At 60.4% G+C, this 24,236-nt stretch overlaps 4 protein-coding genes across 7 annotated transcripts; 3 read left to right on the forward strand and 1 right to left on the reverse strand.

The window, feature by feature from the left end:
• The first annotated feature begins 4 nt into the window (after nucleotides 1-4).
• Nucleotides 5-3,368, forward strand: PGP (phosphoglycolate phosphatase). The gene is made up of 2 exons (XM_074886166.1): nucleotides 5-626; nucleotides 1,093-3,368. The coding sequence occupies exons 1-2, from the start codon at nucleotides 11-13 to the stop codon at nucleotides 1,416-1,418; spliced, it is 942 nt and encodes a 313-aa protein (XP_074742267.1). The 5' UTR covers nucleotides 5-10; the 3' UTR covers nucleotides 1,419-3,368.
• BRICD5 (BRICHOS domain containing 5) lies at nucleotides 2,844-10,151 on the forward strand. The gene is made up of 9 exons (XM_074885508.1): nucleotides 2,844-2,897; nucleotides 4,326-4,488; nucleotides 4,600-4,662; nucleotides 4,852-4,985; nucleotides 6,055-6,411; nucleotides 7,022-7,174; nucleotides 7,931-8,038; nucleotides 9,331-9,484; nucleotides 9,955-10,151. Exons 1-9 carry the CDS (start codon nucleotides 2,844-2,846, stop codon nucleotides 10,047-10,049), a joined length of 1,281 nt encoding a protein of 426 aa, XP_074741609.1. The 3' UTR covers nucleotides 10,050-10,151.
• A 70-nt stretch (nucleotides 10,152-10,221) lies between these two features.
• On the reverse strand, nucleotides 10,222-15,461 carry MLST8 (MTOR associated protein, LST8 homolog). The gene is made up of 8 exons (XM_074886190.1): nucleotides 15,148-15,461; nucleotides 14,964-15,015; nucleotides 14,713-14,875; nucleotides 14,551-14,626; nucleotides 12,328-12,480; nucleotides 12,020-12,144; nucleotides 11,446-11,609; nucleotides 10,222-10,951 (listed from the first exon to the last, which is right to left on the reverse strand). Exons 1-8 carry the CDS (start codon nucleotides 15,274-15,276, stop codon nucleotides 10,833-10,835), a joined length of 981 nt encoding a protein of 326 aa, XP_074742291.1. The 5' UTR covers nucleotides 15,277-15,461; the 3' UTR covers nucleotides 10,222-10,832.
• Nucleotides 15,462-15,710: 249 nt separating this feature from the next.
• LOC141950959 (hexosaminidase D-like) lies at nucleotides 15,711-23,294 on the forward strand. 4 transcript variants are annotated; one of them, XM_074886539.1, is made up of 15 exons: nucleotides 15,711-16,005; nucleotides 19,117-19,360; nucleotides 19,565-19,661; nucleotides 19,806-20,043; nucleotides 20,174-20,283; nucleotides 20,588-20,675; nucleotides 20,767-20,931; nucleotides 21,028-21,211; nucleotides 21,384-21,455; nucleotides 21,566-21,770; nucleotides 21,854-21,936; nucleotides 22,193-22,271; nucleotides 22,499-22,600; nucleotides 22,738-22,827; nucleotides 22,953-23,294. In XM_074886539.1, exons 3-15 carry the CDS (start codon nucleotides 19,567-19,569, stop codon nucleotides 23,134-23,136), a joined length of 1,695 nt encoding a protein of 564 aa, XP_074742640.1. In that variant the 5' UTR covers nucleotides 15,711-16,005; nucleotides 19,117-19,360; nucleotides 19,565-19,566; the 3' UTR covers nucleotides 23,137-23,294. The 4 variants fall into 4 exon arrangements, 3 of the variants coding, with proteins under 3 accessions (XP_074742640.1, XP_074742642.1, XP_074742641.1); XM_074886541.1 differs by lacking the exon at nucleotides 15,711-16,005 and adding an exon at nucleotides 16,303-16,731; XM_074886540.1 differs by lacking the exon at nucleotides 15,711-16,005 and adding an exon at nucleotides 18,296-18,923.
• Nucleotides 23,295-24,236: the final 942 nt, after the last annotated feature.

The raw sequence follows: 24,236 nt of genomic DNA on the forward strand, positions 1-24,236 counted from the left end.
CGGGGCGGCCATGGCGGGCAGCGGGTCGCGGCGGTGCCGGCGGCTGGAGGTCGAAGCGGCCCGCGCCGTGCTGGGCTCCGCCGACACGCTGCTCTTCGACTGCGACGGCGTGCTGTGGCGGGGCGAGGCGGCGGTGGGCGGCGCGGCGGCGGCGCTGGGCCGGCTGGCGGCGGCGGGCAAACGCCTCTGCTACGTGACTAACAACAGCAGCCGGACGCGTGCGGCCTACACTGAGAAGCTGCAGCGGTTGGGCTTCCCGCCCGCCGAGCCCCGCCACGTCTTCGGCTCGGCCTACTGCGCCGCCCGCTACCTCCGCCAGGCCCTGCCGCTCGGCGCCGCCGCCTACGTGCTGGGCAGCCCCGCGCTCGCCGCCGAGCTGGAGGCCGTCGGCGTCCCGCACCTGGGGCCCGGCCCCGCCGCCCTGCCCGGCCCCACGCCCGCCGACTGGGCCCAGGCGCCGCTCGACCCCGCCGTACGCGCCGTCCTCGTCGGTTTCGACGAGCACTTCAGCTACGCTAAGCTGTGCCAGGCCCTGCGCTACCTCCTGCGCGGCGGCCCCGACTGCCTCCTCGTCGGTACCAACCGCGACCACCGCCTCCCGCTCGAGGGCGGCGCCGCCATCCCCGGTGCGCGGGGTGGGGTGCGGAGGGGGGGACCGGGGGGCGACCGGGCGCCTCGCCTGCCGCCCGACGGGGGCAGGGAGGTGATCCCGGCTCGTTCAGAGCCGCCCGTGGCGAGTTCCCGGGCTCTGGGGGCGACTGGGCTCAGCCTTGCATCTCGGTGAGGCAGCCTGAGCGTCCTGGAGCTTGGGCTTCCCCTCCTCACTGTACCCCCGATCTTTCAGGGAGAATCCTTGCTAATCCTTTACTCGGGGGATTAGCAGTTCTTTTCTGACCTCGATGTGTGACGGTATTTAGCCCCCCTGGCAGGTTTTATGCACCACCTCTCTTGGGATCGACCTGTTCCTCTGCCTGTCCTGTCTATAAAGCTGAGGTGTTGTGTTTCCACAGCACCGTGTGGTTTTGTAGCAGCTTGCGTGAACGCCAAGAGTCTTCCACAGTCTCTAATCCATGTTTTCTGTTCTCTTTCTAGGGACTGGCTGCCTGGTAAAAGCGGTGGAGACAGCAGCCCAGCGCGAGGCATTCATCGTAGGAAAGCCCAACCGGTACATGTTTGATTGCGTGGTGAGCGAATTCGGCATCGATCCCACTCGTACCATCATGGTGGGAGATCGGCTGGACACAGACATCCTCATGGGCAACACCTGCGGCCTCACCACCCTGCTGACGCTCACCGGGGTCACCACGCTGGATGAAGTGAAGGGGCACCAGGAGAGCGACTGTCCTGCCAGGCAGAGCCTGGTTCCCGATTTCTACGTCGATAGCATAGCTGACCTCCTCCCAGCTCTGGGGGATTAATATAGTGAAATGCTTGCGGCCTCCGCAGCGGTACCCTGAGGAGGGCCCCTGTTAATCACCTTGTGACAGTAACGTGCTCACTAGGATACCACCCGGAGTTAGCAGCCCTTAGCTTTTTAACCTTCCTGTCCTCTTGATATGATTTTGTTTACATCTCGGTCTTTAAATGCACTTTGAAATGAAGAGGGCATTACGGTGTCACCCAAGTCTTAGGGGCTTGGGGCTTTTTTTTTTTAACTTATAAGCCACACCCTCTATCCAAATGTTTGTGATACTTGATGTCACATTGTCCTCTAGACTGAGTTGAGGAAAGTAGAGCTGGTTGATCTGAGGAAAAGAACCCAACATCTTGCGGCGTGTCCCCGCCTGGGCAGATGTGGCTCAGTCTGGTTTATTCAGGGAAATGACTCTTGGAGTGTGTAGTAACTTAGCGGCTGTGTTTGGAAACGCTTGTGGTGGCTGGCAAAATTAGCATTTAGCCTTTTTTTTTTTTTTTTTCTGGATGGGGTCCTGCTTAGCAGCGCAGCCCGCTGCGAGCGTGACGTCAGGTCACAGAAACTGAAATCCGTCTCCTTTATTTGATCAATACAAATTGCACTTGTGATGCAGGTTAGGTTGATTCCACTCACAAAATACAGACAGTGTCTTCTGTATACTGTATTTGTCCAGGCGTTGGATGTATGTGTAAAGTACATGTACATACAAGAATTACCCTAATCCTAAATATATATCAGAATATATTTAAATTATAGATTTAAGCATAGTATATGATAATATATCTTGTTTCCCAGAAGGGAGGATAAGAGGAATGTACTTCACTGATGACAGTAGATTTAATTGTAAGGTTTTGCATTTGGTAATGCAGAAGGTCAGTAACCACACAGGACTGTCCCTCACTGTTGCTGCTTCCCAGAAATAACGGGATCGATTAGTGCCGAGTTAGTTCTTGTACTTCCCTCAGCATCAGAGTAGCCACTTGCCTTGGCTGTAGCTGCAGAATCTGCACTGACGCTCAGTCTGCAGGGGATGGGTGTAGTACGGCTCTAGTACAGCTTCCCACTGAAATAATCCCGTGGGAGCGCTGGCTGTGTGACGGTGGCACGTGCTTCCTTTCAATATCTGAGGTCAATCTCTTCGGCGTGTGCCTGGCGTGGGGGCCTGGCACTGGCTGCTTGCTCAGGTGACGATTTCGTTTTGATCTTTGGGTGGGTTTGGGTGGCGCACGGCTCAGGCTCCAGGGTAGATTTTTATGCTGGCTGAATTGAAGGCCACAGTCGAAAGCTTTTGCGTTACAGAATTAAGTGAAAAATTATATATGCAAATAATATGCTTCTGTTCCATAGATTCCAGTATTGGCAGTTAAATTTAACCACTGGCCTGCCTCCATCTCCCAGTGCTCAGCAGAATAGCTCTAGCAGTGTGGCGATGTCGTTTCCTTCCACTCGGACACTCGGAACCAGTAGACTCACCACCGTGTTTGTACAGCAATAACCACGCAGTTCCTGCTGCCTTTGGGTGTTACCAGAATATTCGCTGATCTTGTGCAAGGGGGGTTGTTTGTACCTCGGAGCTTGGAGGCTGTGGTTGTGTAAAGTCACAGAGAAATGCTCACAGGTAGAACTTTTACTTTGGGTAATGTGGAAACGGACGTTATGGATTTACTGCAGCTAGGGTCTGACTTAACGACGTGTTCTTTGATTCGGTTCCCCTCTGTGGTGCTTATCACTTCAGAATAACGTCAAGTAAAGTAGTAAACGCCGGGAGAGGCGTCCGGCCTCGTCCAGGCAGCTGTCCCTGCCGAGTGCTGTTCGCTGGGCGGGGGAACCGTTACCTCGATTCACGGATGCTGAAATGTACTGGTGAAGGTGTCAATCGTGCTTCAAAACTCTGTATCAACTTCCAGATGGTTTTTAAGCCACTACTTGAATTCACATTAAACTCACAAACCTACTTTCCCCTGGCGTTGTCTTATTTTGTAGTCTCTGTGAGCTTCGCTGCGGCTGTGCTGTGTGGAATTTCTGGGAGTTAGGGGAGCGGTTTGTGTTTATTGTCTTTACTCCTCACGTGTAGTATCGGGGAGAGAAATCCAAACCCTGGAGTATCTTGTGTTCAGGTGCCTGGAGCTGCGCAGGGCTCTTCGCGTGGGCTGGAGTTCGCTTTTAGAGTACAGCACAGAGCAGAGTGAATAATTCTTTCATGAACAAGGTTTTATAGAGGGTTTTGCTTCATTCCTGTGCCTTAGATTAGGCAGGGCATGTGTTTTCTTAAAGAAAGAAAGCATCTGCTGTGCGGCTGTTAAAATCCCTGTGGGGAGAACACCCTGCCTGCGGGCTACAGCTTCTTTTTCACATTTCTTGTGCTAAGAAGCAACCAGCTAGCTGCCCCGCTGCAGGGTGCGCTGCCTCTTCTCGCTCCCATCGCTTTGCAGAAGCAGAGCTGGTGGTTTGACCGTCCCCATTCCCACCAGAGTCTCGTGTTCTCAGTTCCGCTGTTCTGTGGGAGTGATGGTGATGGTTGACTCTGGCTGGGCACAGAGTTTGAGTTCGCGTCCCACCGAAGCAGCGTGCCAGAATGAGATGGTGATTACTGAAATCACTTGGTTTTGACTTCGAGTGGGGAGAGGGATTGCTAGTGCCTCCATGATGAGGAGCTCTGGGAGGAGCTGCCCTCTTGGCTGAGTTTGATCAGCCCTGGGCTGTGATAGGAAAATGTCAAAAAGCTGCATTTTCCCTCGATAGATACCACGTGAAGGAATTCAGCAGAGCTTTTCCTTGCCTCTGTTCAGTTGGTTACATCTGGCTAGCAAACAGAAACCCAAAGCTCTCACGGGGGCTCCTGCGCTGCTCGGGAAAACTGCAGTCTGGCGACCTGGGAACGCTGTTCCCTGCGGGGGATTTCTCACCCCAGGCTGTCGGCACGAGGGGTTGTGGCGACGGAGATCCTGTTCCCCGGGGGCTGAAGGCAGTGAGGTCTGTGTGGAACACAAAAACTGTGCAGCCAGAGTGCGCGCGGGGCAGCAGCCTGCAGGATAAACAGTTGGCTGCAGCCCACGGAGCTCCGGCAGCACGGAGTTTGTGTTGAAACGGAGAAATAACCGATGACAAGGGCAGGCTGGCCACTTCCCTCTATCCATTGTGCCTCTTAATGAGACTTACCCACTCCCGCTCGCGGCGCCTGCCAGCTCGGAGGGCCGGCACAAAGCCCCTGATTGTCGCCCACCCGCCCGCTGCAGCCAGCGCGCAAGGTGAGCGGGGCGAGCGGGTTTCCGCGCTGACGGCATCGCTCGGCAGCCCTGGGCTCTGCCCCCCCCTCCCCTTCTCCTCTGCCCAGGTGGCAGCTCTAGGGTTTCACCCTCCCCGGAGGGCCGAGCTGAGGAGCTCCTGGCTGGGAAGCCCTTTGGCCGCGTGGTTACGTTTCGCGGACGCGCGTTTAGGTTTCCCAGGCGCACCTGGAGCCGGGGATCATGTCCAGTGCGTGCGCTGGCCCAAGGCAGAGCGGCCGGAGCGAGGTCCTCGACTGAAGGGGAGGATGGAGGGTGGGAACGGTGCCGGCGCTGCCCCCCCTGCCGTGAGTATCCCTGGTCTCCCCCCTTGCTGTCACAGTCCCCGCTCTCCACTTGCTCGATTCCTCTTCCGAAGGGGCTGAGCTGCTGCCGCTCCGGTAGATCCCGGTAAGATTTTGCTCATCCCCAAGCTCAGCACCCGCAGTTCAGCCCTGTGGGAGGCAGCGGCGGGATCTCCTGAGCACCCACACTTACGCAGCAGAAACTCACCCTGAGCAGGGCAGGGCGGTCGGGGCAGAGGTGCGGAAGAACCTTGGGGCGCGTGTGTGCGCCTGAACCATGGCCTGCGAGGGACAGGAGTCCCTGGGTTTCTTTATCTGCACCTTTCCCACCCGAGGGAATTCCATCAGCTATTGAAAACCTGCCCGTTGCCATAGGGCTTGGGCTCTGTTGCATTTGAATTGATAAGATTTCAGCTATGTGCAGTTTTGACTTTCTTAAGACTCGCTGCTTTTCTGGTGGAATATATCTGGAATTTACGTATTACAGAAGAAAATCAGTAACAGAGCCTGAGGCTTGGAGAGCCCGTTCCTTGTGCGGCTGTAGCAGATCTGACCATGGGCATTGATTGAATTTCTCTACGTGCTTCAGAGGATTGAGAAACAGATTATTTTTTTAAGTGTGGGCTGTACAGTTGAGATTACCGAAAGCACATTCTGCTTTGTAAAAATAATTTGATCTGCCATTAAGTTAAATTTAATTGTTTCAGTATAAGACTTGAAGTAAATTTGAATAGAGCCATTGTTTCAATATAAGAATTAAAGTAAATTTGAATAGAGCCACTAGAAGTGCCACATGACTGCCAAGCTGTTTTGCTTCAAGTAACAGCTTGGTCTGCATGAAGAACAGCTTATCAAGAAAATAAAATACAACCAGATATACGGAGGGGCAAGGAAGCAGGATCACTCTGCACAGGGTCTGTTTTGAATGCTGATGGTTCTCCCGGGGATATCTGCTATAAACCAAAATAATTTAATTTGCTGCTAAAGCGCAGCAGCAGCCCATTTGTGGAAGGTTTCCAGCTCCAGCCCTTCCTCGGTGGGTTTGCAGCATTTGCTGCTTCCCTGCCCGCAGGAGGAAAGAGCTGGTTACCGGGATGTCAGATCTGGAACTTCAGCACTGTGGGATAAAAGCGACATTATTCCACAGCTGCTGCGATGTTTTGGGGCTCAAAACATCTCAACCCCCAGCTGTTCACACGGTGATTTGTGTCATGAGCGGGAAGCGTGTTTTCTGGCGAGGAAAAGTAGCCGGCAGATTTTAACTCCTGTTCTTTCCTCCCCTTGCCTTGGCTCCCAGGGCAGGAGGGCCGCAGGACACCTCCCAGCTCCTTCCAGGACGTTCTGGATCGTCTTGTCTGTTGCCGTGTTTTTCGCAGTTGTTGGCATCGGCGTCGTGGGGGTTCTCAGCTTCTCCCCCAGCTCTGCCCAGGTAAGGGATCCCCATCCGGCGGGAAGCTGCCTCCTGCCTGCAGCCCCGATTTGTGTCAGAACCACTTGCCGGGAGGGATGAACGGGCTGAGATCAGGTTGGTTCCCGTCCCTGGCAGACGCAGGCAGCCTGCAGGCAGAAGGGCAGGAAAGTGCTGGCAGCGCTGCAGGCAGCGAGCTGAGCAGCAGCTGTCCTACCCCTGCAACGCGCCTGCCAGGAACCGTTGCTTAAATTAGAGGAACCTCAGCTCATCGTTTGTAAATGGAGCCACAAGCTGGTGCTTTGCTGAGCTGGCACGTTCCAACACGTGACCGTGGCCTCTGGGGCAAGCGGGGGGCTGTGGCCCTTCCCTCCAGCACCCCCCTGCCCGGCAGGATGGGTGCCTTTGGCGTGAGGGGCACCAGCACCTCTCCCCCAGGTGTGATGGAGAGCGGTCTGCTTCACAGATCAGCTCCCCTCCCTCGGGTCAGAGCTTCTCTCCTTTGCTAAATAATTCAAGACGAGCGGCAGGGACCAGCAAAGGGGCTGGGTGGGGATGTCAGTGGGGGGATGCTGCGTGCAGACACCAAACAGCTGATGGTTGGTGCTGCCCTCCCTCTCTTTGTGCCCAGGCTGGCTCGCAGCTCGTCCGGCTAACGCTCCAGGGCCAGCAAGACCCGCTGAGGAATCAGACGGCCTTGGTGGACAAGTCCAGGAGCACCGTGACCTACTATGTAACCTCGCAGAGCAACCACAGCGCTGTGGTGCTGTATGACAGCAGGAACGTAAGTGTGTTGGGATAATTCCCTGCCTCGTTTAGTGTGGAAGTGAACAGGGGAGCCCAGGCTGCTGAGATTACTGTGTTCAGTTTTGGGCCCCTCACTACAAAAAGGCCATTGAATGACTCGAGTATGACCAGAGAAGGGCAACGGAGCTGGTGCAGGGTCTGGAGCACAGGTCTGATGGGGAGCGGCTGAGGGAACTGGGGGGGTTTAGTCTGGAGAAGAGGAGGCTGAGGGGAGACCTCATGGCCCTCTACAACTCCCTGAAAGGAGGGTGCGGAGAGGGGGGATGAGTCTCTTGAACCAAGGAACCAGCGTCAGGACAAGAGGGAATGGCCTCAAGCTGCGCCAGGGCAGGGTCAGACTGGCTCTTAGGAAGTATTTCTTTGCAGAAGGGGTTGTTGGGCGTTGGAATGGGCTGCCCAGGGCAGGGGGGGAGTCCCCATCCCTGGAGGGGTTGAAGAGTTGGGCTGACCCAGAGCTGAGGGATCTGGTGGAGTTGAGAATGGTCAGTGTGACGTTCATGGTTGGACTGGAGGATCTTCAAGGGCTTTTCCAACCGAGATGATTCTGTGAGAGAAGAGCTGCTGGGGTGGGACCAGGAGGTGTAGACCAGGAAAATTATCAACCAGTTACTGTTTGGTGCCTCTCTCTGCATTTTTAGTTAGGAAAGATAATGCAGGGCAAAAAAAATATCAATTTCTGGGGCCATGGGCACATGCTGCTGCCCACTCTCACAGGGCACGATCTGTCTCACAGGGCTACGTGTGCTACAAGCCCGTGGAGCAGCGCGCGTGCTACCTGCGGAGGATGGACCACTGGGACCTGCAGACCCTGCAGACATCCCTCAACACATCTGAGCAGAGGGTGAGCAGCTGCTGTGGCTGCTCCCGGGGGCAACTGAGCGCACGGGGGCGATGAGTTGGGCTTTGTGCCAAGTCCTGGCTCACTGAAGGCCCTTTCCTGTGTGGATTTGTGTTTGCAGGGGTGACTTTTTAACAGCAGCATGGCTGAATGAGGGCACGGGGGCTCTCCCAGTGGGGGGGTGGCAGTGGCAGCCCCCCGTTCTGTGCGATTCCCTGCTCAGGGGGCGCTGGGTTGGTGTCTCTGCCTTGCAGCGCTGGGCTCAGCGTGTGAGCTGTGAGCAACAGCTCCCGGTTTTATCGATATCCTCTCTTCTGTGAGAAACGGCAGAGTTGCAGGTCGGGGAAGGGGGTTGTGTCCCACAGAGGTGAATAGCAAGGCTCTCGCAGGACCTGCTCCCACTGGATTCTGTTACCTGCTCAAAAATCTGGGGAACAAAAAACAAAGGGGGTTTGTTAGCAATTCACAGGGAGGACGGTTGAAGTAAATCATGTATACGGACCCTCTGAACAAAATGTTAATGGATGCGTGGGCTGGGGGCAGATTCTGTTTCAAGAAGACAGAAGGCCCCGTTTTTTTGTGCCCCTGCCATCTGCTCTCTGTTTCCTCGGAGGCTCCTGGGGGCTCCTTGTCTCTCACCTGTTGCTCCCACCCAGCTGGGAAGCAATGGGCAGGGTTTAACCCGGAGGGGTGTAGGAGCACAGCACCCGTAGGAGCAGAGAGAAAAAAAGCATCTGCCAGGCTTGGAGGCTCCTTAATGGGGGAGTTGGTGGTGCTGGGACTGCCAGCAGCCCACCTGGCCACCAAAGAGGACCTGGCATTGAGGAGCTGCAGCTCCACATCCTGTCCCGGTCAGGATGGGGCTGTAGGAGGTTGATCTGCCTCACGCCCGGTGGGGGCTCTGCTGCCGCGCGTGGAGTGGGGACAGGGCTGCTGTGGGTCACCACAGCTGTGATGCAGCCGGAGCCCGGGGGTAGCAGCAGCGCTGGGCAGGCAGGCGCGGGTCGGAGCGATGCTCCTCCACCTGAGGACAAAGCAGCCCAGCGAGGGGCCCGGGAGGAACCGCATCCCCCGAGCTGCGGGGCTGGCTGGGGGCTGCGGGCTGGCCCCACTCCGGCCTCAGCCCTGGCAGCCCGGCTGCTCCTGGGTGGCTGCTCTGGCCAGGGCGAGCGTCCCAGCAGCCCGGTGGGGACTGAGCCGTGTCGGGAGAAACCTTGGGTGCTCCTTGGGTGCCCTGCAAGCGGGTCTGAGGGGCAAAGTGGCTTGGGAGGAATTAACAGGGACGTTTCTTTCAGGCCGATGAGCTGCTACGTCAGAATAACCAGACCAAGTACTACCGGGAGTTCATGGGCATTTTGGCAGGGGAACAGGTGGACCCCAAAAGCCTGGGGGAGGCTGTCCAGGCCCTGTGTGAGCAGACATCCATCTTCTGGGTCAGGAGAGGGGAGGGTAAGTTGTCCCACACATCCCTTTGCAGAAGAGGGAAGCACGATTGTTTCTAGTACCTCTACAAGGAGCAGGCTCTGCTGTGTAAAAGCTGATGCACGTCCTGGGATGGGCTGCCATGGCCCGGGATGGGAACAGGTGACCTCTAGTTCAGAATCAAGCCATTGTTTAGTGATCAGGGAGCACTGGCTCGTACCCACAACCCGCAGAGAATGTTGGTGCTGGCGGAGAAAGGCCCCACACCCCCTTCCCCGGGCACAGCCTGCTTGCACAGCACAGCCACAACACAGAGCAGCCCCCTGCGCCGCTGTTGGCAAACGCAGCCTGCCAAGCTCATTCTGTTCTGTCTAACTCCAGCTTTAATGAGAAAGGTCATTCCCTGAGGCTTTCCGCTTGTTCAGCTCCCCAGGGACTCATATCTGTGACTGCAAAAGTGTTTCTCTCACCCTGCTCCTGTCCTTGCTCATTTGCAGGTCCGGGGAAGCAGCGGCTGATCTACCTTTGCATTGACATCTGCTTCCCAAGCAACATTTGTGTGTCTATCTGCTTCTATTACCTCCCCGAGTAAGTCCTGCAGCCACGGATGCCCTCTCGCTGCTCTACATACTTGAACTGGATTCCTGAAAAGCCTCTGATTTCAACAAGGAAGGTAACATCTACAATATCCCCCCAAAGCTTCCTGCTGATTTCATGCTGCAGTTCAGGAGAGTTTAGAACAATAACAGGACTCTGCTCAGCACTGTCAGTACAGACACTTTATTTGCTGCTGTGCTCCAGGGCTGCAGCTTGTACGTAGGTATTAGGAGATCCAGGCCTAGAGGAGTCACGGGGAGTAGTTTTATGGTACATGCCCTGTTCAACACGAGGTTATTACATCTGTTGGGGGTGGTTGGCTCTACAGGAGCGCAGCTCTCCAAGTCTGAAACACACTTTGAATAAAGGGATTGCAAAACAAGAAAACAGTTGCCTTTCCTCTCTTTGCTCAGCCTCTTCCATCATTTAGAAAGGCTGATATTTATTTTTTTTTCCCTGCTTTGGGGTACAAGAACATCACAAAGCTGTGATGCCACAGGGATTCCTCCACCTGAACCGTACCCAGGTCCCCGCAGCGGGACCGTGCCTCCCCCTCCTTTCCCTTTTGTCCCGGCACTCTCCCGCCGCGGCCATGTGTGCTGCGGTGATGATCTGCTGGGAGCTGGAGCCTGCTCTGACCCAGCTCCCAGAGACCGAGCCCCCTCCATCACAGGAGGGGCCGGTTACAAGCGTGTGTCCCGGGCTGCGGGGAGGGTGTTTGCCGCTGTAGGACAAGGCAACACAAGCAGAGGGGTCCTCTCCCTCCGGCGCGTGAGCGTTATCCCAGCACGCTGTCGTTGAAAGCCAGGCAGACGACTGCTTTCTGATGGCCACTGTACTCCCTCTTGATCTCTCCCGTCTCCACGCACCAAAGTCTGGCCAGGTTATCAGAGGAGGCTGGAACAGAAAGCGAAAAGAGAAGTGGGATATATGGCATTAACCTTTACACTTTTTTTTTATTACAAGACTTTTCCTTCATTGAACACAGTTGTTAGTGCTGTCGATGACAGGTAAGGGAGCTGCGCACAGCAAGAAGCTTAGTGCATTTCTGTGTTAGGTGAGGTTTTAATTATTTCGGTGAGAAGTTACTGTGGAAACGACCACACGTTCTGAAGGGACCATCACTGCAACAGCGTTTCTACCAGATGAAATGAACTGCACACACGGAGATCATCCCTCCAGCTTAAACAGATGCTCCCTTAAGCACAGGCAAAACACTGAGGGGATTTAGGTGTTGTGGGTGTGAGGCTGGGGGCTCTCTCCTCACATGCACGAGGGTTTGGCAACGTCCCAGCTAGAGGAAGGGGTAATTCCTGTGCTAGCGCCAGGCCCTGCCACTAACAATCCAAATCCAGTGGCAGGCCAAGGGCAGGAGCGCAGCGGTGCCTCACCTGTGACTATATACTGAGAGTCCCCAGAGAAGGCGCAGTCCCACATCCAGCCCCGAGACGTTTCCCCTGGGTTATTGCTCTTAATGCTCAGCTCTGTCATCAGAGAGAAGTTTGAAGTCCTCCAGATCTTACAGGTCTGATCGGCAGAACATGTAGCCAGGAGCCTGCAAAGAGACATGCGAGGGCAACCTTATTAGCCACACGGTATGTTCGAGGGCCTCTCGTTAACGTGGGCCTGGAACAGTAACAACCTGGAGACCTGTGTTTGCTGTAATCTGATTTCTTGACATGTAAATCATCTGCTTTATGAGATTTGAGCCGGACAGACTTGGTGAAGGAACACACCAAGCTCACCACTTTGTTCCCGGAGATCAATTCAACCCCGGCTGTGAGAACAGCTCGTGGCTGCAAAGCCAGCCGAGATCAGGGAGCACGAGGCCACCACCGGCAGCCCGGGCCCAGCGTGTCCCCTGCTCTTCCCCGGGGGCCCTGCAGGGCAGCGTGGAGCCAACATCAGCCAACTGGCCTCTGCCAGCCCGCGAAGGAGGCAGGCGAGGGACTGCCACACACTCACGTGGAGTCGGGGCTGAACTTGCACTGAAGGGCGTAGCGGTTGTGTGCAGGGATCTTGGTCTTGGGGATCAGCTGCGTCACCTCCTCGCCGATGCCACCCGTCAGGTTCCACACGTAGCAATTTCCCTACGGTGAGATGGAGCGGGGTGGATCTGTGGCTGGGCTGGTGGTCACTCACCCAAAAGCAGCACATCCAGCCACAGCAAAAAGCTGCAGGTGAAGCTGGTATGTGCAGAGCCCCTGCCCTGGGGAGGCAGAGCTCCGGAGCACTGTAAATCCCACCCCACATGCGAGGCCGTCGGAGCTCACCGAGCTGTTAACAGCCGCCATGTAACTGGCATCGGGGTCAATGTGAACCGAGTTCACCGAAACTTCGGGCTCTGGAATCAGCTGCTCGTTGTGGTCGGTCTTCAGGTCCCAGATGTGAATAGCACCGCTCTGATCGCCCACAATTAGCTCAGCCTGCAAGAAAACCAGCAGCCTCATCTCTCCAAGGAGAACCCCGCAAGCAGCAGCCTCAAGCCGATGCCCGTGTAGCACCACGGGGACCTTTGCTCTGGTTTGAAGCATCAGGGTCCTGTTCTGCCTAATTACTCCCCAGCATGGGGCTGTTCCAGAGCTCCAGCAGCCTGCTGACTGCCCCTGCGCGCTGAGAGCAGAGGACGACTCTCACGTTACACTCTGCAGAAAGGCTGTTTACCTTTACAGAAGTGTTTGCTAATTTTATAAACCCCAGAGCAGACAGCGGCTGCCTGATTTCAAGAACCGTTGCACAGCTACAGCTCCAAACAACATCCACAGAAGCCAAATGATTTTCAGCACGTCTGAGAAGCAGGCATTAAGATGCAAGTTGGCCAGTGAACAACCGAAGCACTCAAGAGTGTACAGATACCTGAAAAACACAAGCCTAAATGGGCTTTTCTCTCTCTCTCTCCCCTTCTCAAGGGAAGGACAAGAGCCAGCTGAAGGGCAGGAGTTCTGGCTCTGATCCCGTGCTCAGAGCAGAAGACAATGCTGGCGGCTCTCCACTAAACCCACAGCTTTTATCGACAGTCTTGCGCTGTCCATAATTTTAGCAGAATCCCTAGAGGAGATCAGGTCATCGGGTGCAGCTAATCCTGTACCTGTGAGCAAAGGCTTGTTTCTGAGGAAGACAATCATTGCTCGATATATTTAGCTGACTGCACAGCGCAGAAGCATCTTCTGGCCGCCTCGATCCTTGGTCCCCTCTTAGCAGGTTTAAGTGCAATTGCTAAAGCCGTCACGGCTTTACCCAGGCTGTGAGAAATGTCTCTCAGATAACTGGATCAGCATCACTGTAGCAGGGAAAGGCAGAGTGATGAAGCCATCCGAATAAATGCTGCCACCTTTGGAGTAATTAACTGCGTTCTGCTCACAAACTAACACTTCTCCTGCACCTCGGCAGCATCTTGGTTAGTGATTATTTCACATGTAAGATCTATGTGCAATAATAATACTTGTTTTAACATAATGCATTCTCACAGCACCGGCACTACAGGAGCATCAGCAGTCAAGTCTGATCCAAATCACTGATCTCAAATCTGGCCTGAAATTCCAAACTTTCAGAACCTTTTCAAAATGAAACCTTTGCAAAATGAAATGCAAAGAAACATTCCTCTTACTCAGCTTTTTTAGGAAGGTTTGCAGCGCCACGCCTGCAGCGCTGAGCACGCAGCAGACCGGACGGGTTATTAACGCTGCACTGATACGTATTGATTTTCACCTCTAACGCACCGCGCTCCCTTTCCACCTCGCTTCCCGTTTATCAACAGCTCCTGAACCGACTGGTGAATCTCGAGCACATCTGACCAAAGTCCTGAAGGTAACAGGGGCCACAGGCCCTGAGATGCTTTTTCCTGGCAGCGGTGCCGCTCCCAAGCTCCCCAGTCTGCCCTGTGCCACCAGTTCCACTCCCATCACACCCCCTTAGTTACGTTCACGGGGCAGTTGGCCCCAAAGGAGCGTTTCCTCCCATGGGCTGAGGGGCCCACCACAGCCGCTGCGCCGTCTCTTTGCAACAGCCACCAGGTAATTAGCACAAACGTGAAACGAGCTCCTCGCAGACAGAACCCCAGGCTGTGGCAGAGCTGACGGCCGCAGCATGAGCCTGCTCGGGGCGGGGGGCTTTGCTCCACCGCACAACGCAGCGTTGGCTTTCCCGGGGCAGACAGAGGGACTGCACGTCTGTCGTGCCGGCTCCCGTGTCACGTGGGCCTTGTTCCCACACCAAAAAGCCCAAAGATTTTGGGTGTTCCCACCCAAAGCTCCCAGCACCAGCAGCTCAGCGAGGGAGCTGGTGGAGGGGCAGCCAGGGTGAGGGAAACCGTCTGCTGCTCGTCCAGCAATGCCACCAAGAGCTCGCGGGTCTGTGCCACCAGGAAGGCCACCCTCCCCAGCCAGCCCCCTACTTTTTTGCTGTGTCTGCTACTATAAAACTCCGCAGCCCCTCAGGTTTACCCGGAGGAGCCACAGCGAAGTGTGAGCTGGGAAAGCGCGGGAGCCGGCACTCACCTGGTTGGGGTGCAGGCAGACACAGTTAATGGGAGCGTTCACCTGGAAAATCCGCTGACACTGGAGGTTACGAGACCTGCAACAAAACGGTGAGGAAGGATTTAAGAGGTTCCAGCGCCTCTGGGGTGCTGCCGGAGGGGGGGAACTGCCGCCTCTGCCCACCTCAGGTCCCAGATCCTGGCCATGCAGTCCTCCCCTCCCGTGTACATCCACCGCCCATCCTCGTGGAAGCCCACGGAGGTGATGTTCTTGCTCACGCCGTCGTAGTTAATGACGGGGTTGGGGTTGTTGGAGTTGAGGTCGTACATGCGGATGTGCTGGTAGCCTGCAGAAACAACCGGGCAGGGGGTGACCGACGTCCCCCCGCCCGTGCCCGGTACCGCCCGGGGCAGGGGGAGGCCGGGCGGCCTCACCTGCGGCTGCGATCATGCTGCGGTCCGGTGTGATCTCCAGGGCGTTCACCTGCTGCAGGCGCCCGTTAAGGTCGGTAAGAAACAGCAACCGGGACCCACCCGGTGACACCGAGTTAACGGTGGCGGTGGGGCGGCCCCCCCGGAACCCCCCACCCCCCAGGCCCGGGGCGGCGGTGAAGGATACGGAGTCCTGGTGCTGGACGGTGCGGGTGCAAATACCGCTGTGCGCCTGCCAGAACCGCACCGTGTGGTCGTAACCGGCCGTGGCCAGGATCACCGGGTCGCTGCCCACCGTGCCCTGCGCGGCGTTCATCCTCCTGCCGCCGGGGACCGTTCAGGCCCCGCCGCCACCCGGTCCCCACTGCCGCACCCCGCTCACGCGTGGGTCCACGCCTGCCGCGACGCGGGGGAGCTCGGAGACCGACACACGCACCCCCCCCCGCTCGGTGCCGGTAGCCGGGACCGGCGCGGAACCCGCCCGGGGCGCGGGTCGCTCTGCGCATGCGCCGAGGGGACTGCGCGTGCGCGTGGCGCGCGGCCTCTCGGGGCGCCGTCCGGCGGGAGCGCGCATGCGCAGGAGCGCGGCGGCGGGCGGGACCACGTGAAGGGGACGGGGGGGGGGGGGAGGCGAGACCACGGGGTACCGGGAGAGGGGGGGAGCCCGTTCCCAGCGGCGCCGCCAGGGGGCGCAGCGCCGAGAACCGGCCGGGCACCGGGTACCGGGCACACCCCGGGAACAACCCCACACCGGGGCACCGCGGTGCGGTCCCGGGGCCTGGACCACCGTTTGGTGCAGGCGGCAGCTCCGCGCTGTGCCGGTGTTTCCCGCCGTACCGGGGCGTTGGGGACCGGTCCCCGCCCTGCCGGTGCCGCCCCCGCTGTGCGCGGCGGGAGCCGGAGCATCCCTCCTCGCCCGGCCCCGGCCCCGCATCGCGCCGCGGCACCGGCGCCGCCCGGGCCCTTTAAGAGCGGCGGCGGCTGCCGTCCGTGCCCGCGCCCGCGCCCGCTCCGGGCGGTGCCCGCGGCGGCCCCGCACCTGCCGGTAAGGGCCGGGGGAGCCGGGGGTGCCCGGGGGGGATGCAGGGATGCCCGGTGCCGCAGGGATGCCCGGTGCCACAGGGATGCCCGGGGGGATGCAGGGATGCCCGGTACCGCAGGGATGCCCGGGGGGATGCAGGGATGCCCGGGGGGATGCAGGGATGCCCGGTACCGCAGGGATGCCCGGTACCGCAGCGGGAACCGGGGCTGTAGGGGCTGCCTGCAGCGTCCCGTGGGACGTGGGGATGCCCGAGGGGTAGCTGGGGACGTAGAGGGATGTGGGGTGCCCCAGATTTGCGGGGTGCAGGTTGTGCCCCGGGGGGCCGTAGCCCCGCGGGTGGGGGGGGTGTCCGCAACCTCCCCACGCAGGACCCCCCCGGCCGTGGGACTGCAGTGCCGTGGCCTCTGGCGAGGGGCAGCGTAGGGGAGTCTCAGGCGGGGTGCGAGGGACGGTGACGGCCGGGCTGGCCGAGGAAGGCTCTAGAAGCGTCTGAACACGAGTGTGCCCGGAGCAGCGTCGCTCTTCCCACGGCCGCACCGACAGGAGCGAGGGTTTGGCACGACCGCGGCTGGGGAACGGGGCGGTGGGCAACCGAGCGGCACCCAAACCCCACGGCGGCACCCGAAACCCTCGCTGCCGCTCTGTGGGCTGCAGTGGCACCTGCCACCCTGGGGGCACACGGCTCGGGTTTGAGTTTGATTCCGTTCTCCTCTCCTCTGGGCTCGGAAGGTAAGTGGGGAGCTGGCTTCTGGGAGCAAAACTCCCGTAGGGTGCATGGAGGGGGGCGAGGGTCCAGCCCCCTCCTCGCCCCACGGCTGCTGAGAGCGTTGAGCCAGGCTGGCTGGTTGAGAGGAGCCGTGGGCTCTCCCGAGCCTCCCGGGGATGATGCCAGCGCCTCCCCGAAGGGTTGGCAGAGGAAGATGCCACGTTAATAAATATAGCGGGCGCTAGCGGCGAGCTGCTGGGTCAGGGGGGCAGCATCAATCAGCTGAGCCCTCGCTGCGACGGGATCTCCCGCCGGCACAGGGACGCAGAGTCGGGGCTCCTCCCGTCACCCCTTGGCACTGCACCCCACCACCGGCGTGCATCCATCCTGCCTGGGCTGTGCCAGAGAGGCTCAAATCCTAGAAACCTGTTTTCTATTTAAACAAGATAACATATATTAAAAACGCCAAATCTTGGCGAGCTGACAGTGTCTGTCTAAATATTTATCCCTCTTCCGATCAGGCGCTGTGTTCCCATGACAGCGTGATTAACACTTCGCATATTTATGGCCTTCCTGGGTGCTGGGCTCCCCGTGCCCGCCTGCCCCGTGCCCGGGGGGCTGTGGACCCCCCCCTTTTTTCCTGTGCACCCAGCAGAGGTGAGCCCTGGGCTGGCAGCTGTCCCCAGCCTGGCACATCCCTGGAGCATCCAGAGCCGGGCAGGATGGAACCACAGTGGGGACGGGCAAGGCAGGGAGTGGGGTGCAGCGTTTGTCCCCTGCTGAGCACGAGGCATCTTGTCCATGCAGCAGGGGACAGCACAGGCACAACCTGCCCCAAAACCAGGCTCTTGCCCCCAAAACAGGCTCCTGTCCTGCTTCCCATGCGCGACCACGGGGTGACCCGTGGGTACGGGGTGATGGGGATGGAGCTGGGATGCTGCCCCGTGCCGTGGCCTGGCTGGGGCCTCGTGCTCCCGCACTGGCTCTGCAGGATATGCTGGGGGGGGTCCCGGCCGCCCTGTGTCCCGCAGCAGGAGGAACATGTCGGGAGGGATTAGAGCTGTGTCTGGAAAAAGGGCTAATTCAGAGCTGGAGGCGCGGGGCGGCTCAGCGCCACTCTCCCCTGGTGCCACTGCTCTGGCGACACAAACAAAACCCTCGCGATCAGCTGAGCCGCTTGTGCACCTGCAGCCGCTAAAATCTGCTTTTCAGCTCCCAAATCTGGCGACGCTGAATTTAACCCTGAATTTCGGCGCGTTTGGGTGGCAACTCACCGAACGGGCTGGTGGCAGCTGCCCCGACGCCCGCAGCAGCTGCTGGGCTGGGGGTGTTGATGCTCTGCCCCATCCCCACCTCACCACACACGCCAGAATTGGTGAAAAAGGGGGGGGAAAGGGGCAGAAATTATGCTAATGCTTCATGTGTACTTCCAGGAGGATTTGTGCTTCCTCCTGCCTGTTGTGCTGGGGGGACCATGGGAGACATGCTGCCCGCAGCGGGGTGGCTCTGGGCTCCGGGGGTGGGAGCAGGTGTCACCGTGGGTCCCTTGTCACCTGGGAGCAGCGCTGCGGGCGAGGAGGGGCTGCAGCGAGGGGGCTGCCAGAGTGGGGGACACGGGGTACGCTTGGTGTTGCTCTGCCAGGGAGGCTGCAGAGGTCGGTGGCTCCCCGGGGCTCACAGGAGCAGTGTCCCCTCATCACGGCAGTGCCCCCCCACCCCCCTGTTGTGGCAGTGCCCCCAGTGCTGTGCCCAGCTGGCCGAGCATCTCCTGTCGCAGCCGGCTGCATGGGACGCTACTGTGGGTCTCGGTGTCAGGGCTTGTGGTGTCCCCCGAGAGGGACAAATCTCTGTGCAACCCCTCAAGCTGTGACCGTGGGGGGGCCAGAGAAGGGGCACCTGCCACCTCCTGCCCTGCGGAGACTGCCTTTGGTTTGGGCTGGCTTTCATCAAAATTGGTAGATCCCCATCTCAGGATGGGGATTCTCAAAACTGGTTTAGGAAAAAAAGACTTCAAATTAATTTTATTAATCTTAGTTGTGACGATTCTCTGACACATTCCCTGCACCCCACGTAGCCTCTCCTACACGTCCTGTGAGGGATCAAACATTGGTTTAACCAGACCAGCCCCCCTGTGAGGGATCAAGCATCAGTCTGCAGCTCACTGGGCTCCGATCCCGGGTGGCCAGACCCCGCTGGGCTCCTGCCCTGCTCCAAGGTTGTTTTTCAGTGGGTGAAGCAGCTCGTGCCCCTTCCCCTCTGTGGCACTCGCCTCCCCGGGCATCGCTGCGGGTGCCGGGTGGGGGTCTGGGCTGCCACCATCACGCTGGCCGTGCCAGTGCCCGTCCCCAGAGCAGCCCAGTCCCAGCGTGTGCCCGAGTGGTCCCCAATTGCTTCTCCTCCATCCTCAGGGGTGTTACCTCCCGTGCCTGGCCAGCCCTGGCCGCACCCATGATGCCACCCTGCCCAGCCACCCTGTGACACAGCCCTCGCCTTGGAGGTGACACAGCGGCTCGAGGGGATCCCCCGGCGGGGACCTGCCCTGCAGCCACCGCCTTGTTTGCTCCGGCACTGGCGGAGCCCGAGGAGTCTGTGCCCTTGCGGGCAGAGGCAAAGGCAGGTCCGGCCACTGGCCCCTGTGCTGGGGCACACGAGGTAGGAGGGACACGGAGCCCCCCTGTGCATGTCCCCGATGGGGAGCGGGGTGGCGGGATGGGTGTCCCCATGTCCCCTTTTGCTGGGTCTTGTGCCAGGGGGTCGGGGGAGCAGGGCACGCTCTGTGGGACTGCATGGGGTCACCTGTATCGGGGGTCCCTTGGGGTGCCACCGGGCAGCCGGACCCCCGTGTGTGCCCCCCAGGGATGGCCTTCCAGCGGAGCCACAGGCTGAACCTGCTGCGCCTCGTCGTGCTGCTGCTCGTGGCCTTGGCTGGCATCAAGTTCCTCTTTCGTGACAGGTGAGTTGGCAGCAGGAGCCCAGCGGGCTCAGGGTCCCCGCAGACCCCTCCCGGGGACACCCTGGGGGATGCCCACGTGAGGGCCTGGTGCTGGGGGGCAGCGAGTGCCCCACGGCACCCCCAGCCCTGCTGTGCTCCCTGCAGCTTTACCCTGGAGCTGCACAAGCATGTCAGCAAGGACAGCGAGTTCTGGGGGGACGCAGGTGACACCGGCCAGGACACCGGTCCCCAGAGCCAGGCTCTGGAGGTCCCTGCGGCAAAGATAACGGCCCCGAGGCAAGAGGCTGGGCCGCAGGTCCCCAAGGACGTCAGTGCCACCGAGATGAGGTTGGTCCACCTGGACCTCAAGGGAGCTGCGCCCAGGGTCTCCTACCTGGAGCAGGTGAGGGTGCCCAGGGACTGGCGGGAGATGCTGGGGAGGGACATGCTGAGGCTCGACCTACCGCTGTCCCCACCATCCCTTGGGGGCTGTGCCGTCCCCACCGGCTGAGCCCACCCTGCCCACCCCACAGGTGTTCCCCCTCCTGTCCCAGCTGGGAGCCAACGGCATCCTCATTGAGTACGAGGACATGTTCCCCTTCAAGGGGGAGCTGGAAATCCTCAGGTCCCCGTACGCTTACAGGTGAGCTGGGGCTGTGTGCTGAGCTGGCTGGGGGGGGCTGTCCCGGTGTGCCAGGGGCTGGGTGTGACCCCCCTGGACCTGTGCCCATGATAACCGTGGTCAGAGTGCTGGGCTGTGCCACCGGCCGACTGGCTTCCTGCCCTGCTGGGTCAATATTTGTGTCCCTATAATAAAGTCCACACAGGCGTGGGGTGGCTGGGGCCACGTGGGGCAGGGTGCTGGAGGAGGAGGAGGAGGAGGCAGTGCCCTCACACTCTGCCCTCTGCCCCGGCGTCCCCTGGTGAGCCTGTCCCTGCCCTCCCAGCGAGGAGGATGTCGAGCGGATCCAGCAGCTGGCGGAGCTCCACAAGCTGGAGGTGGTTCCCCTGGTGCAGACCTTTGGGCACGTGGAGGTAGGGGGTCCCGATCCCCCTCCTCATCCCGCATCACGGCGGGGGGGTTTCCTCCTGGAAAACCGCCCTCCCAACACTCCTTCCCGCGCAGTTCATCCTCAAGCACGAGAAGTACCAGCACCTGCGGGAGGTCGAGCGCTTCCCCAACAGCTTCAACCCCCACGTCCCCGACACCCTGGCCCTGCTCAAGAGCATCTTGTCGCAGGTGATGGAGAAGCACAGGCGCTCCACCTGGATCCACATCGGCGCGGATGAGGTGGGCAACAGGTCATGCAGGGACCCCAGGCCTCGCCCCGGGTGCCAGGTGTGTTCCCAGGGGTCTGAGCATCCCCCTTCCCCCCCCCAACCCCAGGTCTTCCATCTCGGGGAGGGGATGGACTCCAAGAACTGGATGAGCCACAACAAGGGTGACACGGGGACCATGTACCTGAAGCACATCAAGGAGGTGCTGGGCTTCATCGCCGCACAGTACTGGGGGCTGCGGGCGCTCATGTGGGACGACATGCTGAGGAAAATCAGCGCGGGAGCCCTGCGGGGTGAGAGGACGGGGACAGCAGGGGTGGCACCCAAGCTGGGGGACTCGGGGGTCCACAGGGCCGCTCTGGCAGGCGTCATGCCTGGTGCCCAGCCTGTGCCTGGCCCTGCGGGGACGTGGGTCTCCTGCCACAGGCACTGGCACCCACGTCCCCATCCCTGCTCCCCCCACAGAGTCTGGGATAGCAAAGCACGTCTCGCCCGTGGTGTGGTTCTATGCACCCGACTTCGAGGCTGAGCAGATCGGTAAGGCAGCGGTGCCAGGCTCCCGGGGCTGGCGGGGGGGGACACCCCTCCCCGAGCCCCCCCCTCGGGGGGGACAGTGGCACAGGTGGCTCGTGCCTGTCCCGCTGCAGGGTCGTTCCTCGCCAAGTACGCAGAGAGCGGCTTCGAGGCGGTGTGGTTTGCCAGTGCCTTCAAGGGCACGACGGGACCGGCGCAGAGCTGGCCCCCCCTGAGCTACCACCTGAAAAACCACCTGAGCTGGCTGAAGGTGATGCAGGCGCTGCCGCGGCTGGCCCCTCTGCGCTGCCAGGGCATCGTCCTCACCGGCTGGCAGAGGTGAGGGACAGCGGGACCCCTGGCCTCCCCGGCGCCCGCGCAGCCCCGCCGGTGGCAATGGCACGGCTGGCCCCGCTCTGCAGGTACGATCACTACTCGGTGCTCTGCGAGCTGCTGCCTGTCGGCATCCCCTCGCTGGCCGTCTGCCTCCAGACCCTGGTGAACGGTGAGCCACCACCGCCCTGCTGCCAGCACCGGGCCAGCCGGTGCGGCCGGGCTCATCCCCCATCTCCCTAACCCGCAGGCAGCCACTGCCTGTGAGACCCCGACCTGCAGGCAGGGAAGGAGACCAGGAAGGGGGTGGGAGGCAGTGGAAGGAGACCTTCAGCTCCCCCAGTTTTGGGGATGCGGTGAAACCAGGGGCGAGTGCCTGATGGTGGGGTGGTTCCGGGCCCTTCTGCCCCTCTCCTCGCCCTCCCCAGGGGGTTTCACGGAAAAGACGAAGAGGAAGGTCCTGGACACGCTGGGTTTCCAGAGCATGCAGCTGGAGCAGAGCACGTGGTGCGTGGTTGTGGCACAGCCTGGGCCCCATTGCATGAGGAGGGATGAACAGGAGGGGAGTGGGGGGGTCGGTTACCCAAATACCCCAGTCCCAGACCCGCCTGGGGTGAGGACGGGCATTCTCCAGCCACGCAAGATTCTGGGGTTCCCCCAGTCCAGAGCCCCAGCGTGGCTGGCGCACCCCACATGTTGGGCGCTCACCTCCTCCTCTTCCTCCCTTTCCCCAGCGAGGGCAGGGGAGCCTTCCCCGGCGCGGAGATCTACCACATGGTCGAGCAGGTCAATGGCCACCTGAAGGAGAGCATCCTTAAGGCGCTGGAGGAGGAGAGGTAACGGGCGGCAGGAGGCCAGTTCTGGCCACGGGGCCAGAGCACGAGAGTTTTTGCATGGGAGGGGACCTGCCCGGCGTGCAGCTCCCCGTCCCCGGGTGGCCCCCGCGCCCCCCACTCCCCTCCTGCCTCCCCAGCGCCATCAAGGGCTGGTTCAGCCCCTATCACCGCAAGCGCCAGTTCGGCAACCCCCGCAACCTGGAGAGCTTCGGCAGCAAGGTGCTGAAGTACGTGGTGCTGGGGGCTGGGAGCCCCCCCCGGCTGCCTGCGTGGGGCTGGGGAAGGTCCCGAACTTGGCACTGGGGTTCCTCGCAGGAGGGAGCTGGACCCCTCCCTGCTCTCCCCCTGCCAGGCTCCACGAAGACTGGGAGAGCTTCATCCACGACCTGCGTGCCCACCTGGAGAGGGTCTACTTCCCTGACACGGTGGAGGAGTGGCTGGAGGAGAACATCAACCCCTACTTGGACCAGCTGCGGGACCTGGTGCGGGACTACCGGGCCATCATCCGCCTCAACGCCAGGCCCAAGGTGATGTAGTGGCTGTGGCCCCCCCCTCTGGCTCCCGCTGCCCCCCTGGGCTGGGCTTTGGGTGCCACTGTCGCGCGTCTGTGTGCTGGTGACTGCGTCGCTGCTGTTGGTTTGTACCGTACAGAGCTCCTGCACATCCCACTTCCACAATAAAGTATTTTCCTAGATGCTGCTGGGTGCTGGAGGGGTCGCGGCTCTGCCCCCCTCTCCCCGTGCAGGCGAGGGGGAGCTGGGGGGGCCGGTGTGAGGGGCCGGGGTCTGTCCTGCGACAGCCACCAGGCAGAGCTATGACGGAGGGAAGGGAGAGGGCAGCCCCTGCCCCACGGTGTCACCAGGCCCATGGTGACACTGTGTGCTGGCCTCGAGGGTGGCCGTGCCCTCCCCGCGGGACCGCAGCCAGCTCGGTGCGGGTGCTGGGTGCCGCTGGCCACCAGGTGAGGGCTAGCACCCGGCATGGGGCAGTGCCCAGGGGGATGCATGGGGGCCCTGCCAGGATCCCACCAGCACCCTGACCCCACATCAGCCCCCGATTGCTGGGAGGGGGGCAAGCGCCATGCGAGCGCCTTCCTCCAAACGCTGCTTTCGTCTCCCTTCCTCTCCGTTAATCCAGCGCCCGGGGTCCTGCGCCCTCCCAGGCCCCTCCGGCCTCCGCCACGCTCCTTCAGGACGGCAGCCGCGGCGGGGACTGTGGGGGGACCCTGGTGCTGCCTCCGAGGGCTTCCTACATGCCCACTCCTCTGCCCTGCCCGTCTCTGTGGTGGCGGGGGAGGCAAAACCAAACCCCCCCCATGCCCCTCTGGCTGTTCAGGGCACCATTTTCGGCTTGGCGCGTGCAGGGTAGCAACAGGGACGTTTCTCTGCACATTTTTCTGCTTTGCAAAGACCAACCCGACTTGGCAAGAGCCTGGAAGGAGCCACAGAGACGCGAGGCGGTCTGGAGCTCCTTCTGCAAGAGCTTGGCTCAGTCAGGGGAGGAGGAACGGCGGCTGGGCACCCTTCTCAGCCCCACACCGCCCTGCTGCCCCACATCCTGGCTCGGTCACGAAGGTCCCGGTGCCCGGTGAGGCCATTGGGGCAGCGACTGCCCCATCCCGTGGCTGCGTAGGGTC

Source organism: Strix uralensis, chromosome 16 (genome assembly GCF_047716275.1).
Source record: "Strix uralensis isolate ZFMK-TIS-50842 chromosome 16, bStrUra1, whole genome shotgun sequence".
Taxonomy (NCBI): Eukaryota; Metazoa; Chordata; class Aves; order Strigiformes; family Strigidae; genus Strix; species Strix uralensis.

Bases quoted from the DNA above. Each gene is read 5' to 3' on its own strand.
- PGP (XM_074886166.1), top strand. From the start codon at position 11: ATGGCGGGCAGCGGGTCGCGGCGGTGCCGGCGGCTGGAGGTCGAAGCG. The intron at 627-1,092 runs GTGCGCGGGGTG...TTCTCTTTCTAG, and splicing joins GGGCGGCGCCGCCATCCCCG to GGACTGGCTGCCTGGTAAAA.
- BRICD5 (XM_074885508.1), top strand. From the start codon at position 2,844: ATGTCGTTTCCTTCCACTCGGACACTCGGAACCAGTAGACTCACCACC. The intron at 4,663-4,851 runs GTGAGCGGGGCG...ACGCGCGTTTAG, and splicing joins CGCTGCAGCCAGCGCGCAAG to GTTTCCCAGGCGCACCTGGA. The intron at 9,485-9,954 runs GTAAGTTGTCCC...GCTCATTTGCAG, and splicing joins CTGGGTCAGGAGAGGGGAGG to GTCCGGGGAAGCAGCGGCTG.
- MLST8 (XM_074886190.1), bottom strand. From the start codon at position 15,276: ATGAACGCCGCGCAGGGCACGGTGGGCAGCGACCCGGTGATCCTGGCC. The intron at 14,627-14,712 runs GTGGGCAGAGGC...GTTTTGTTGCAG, and splicing joins GCCAGGATCTGGGACCTGAG to GTCTCGTAACCTCCAGTGTC. The intron at 10,952-11,445 runs GTGAGGCACCGC...TTTCTGTTCCAG, and splicing joins CTCTCAGTATATAGTCACAG to CCTCCTCTGATAACCTGGCC.
- LOC141950959 (XM_074886539.1), top strand. From the start codon at position 19,567: ATGGCCTTCCAGCGGAGCCACAGGCTGAACCTGCTGCGCCTCGTCGTG. The intron at 20,676-20,766 runs GTAGGGGGTCCC...CTTCCCGCGCAG, and splicing joins AGACCTTTGGGCACGTGGAG to TTCATCCTCAAGCACGAGAA. The intron at 22,828-22,952 runs GTACGTGGTGCT...TCCCCCTGCCAG, and splicing joins TTCGGCAGCAAGGTGCTGAA to GCTCCACGAAGACTGGGAGA.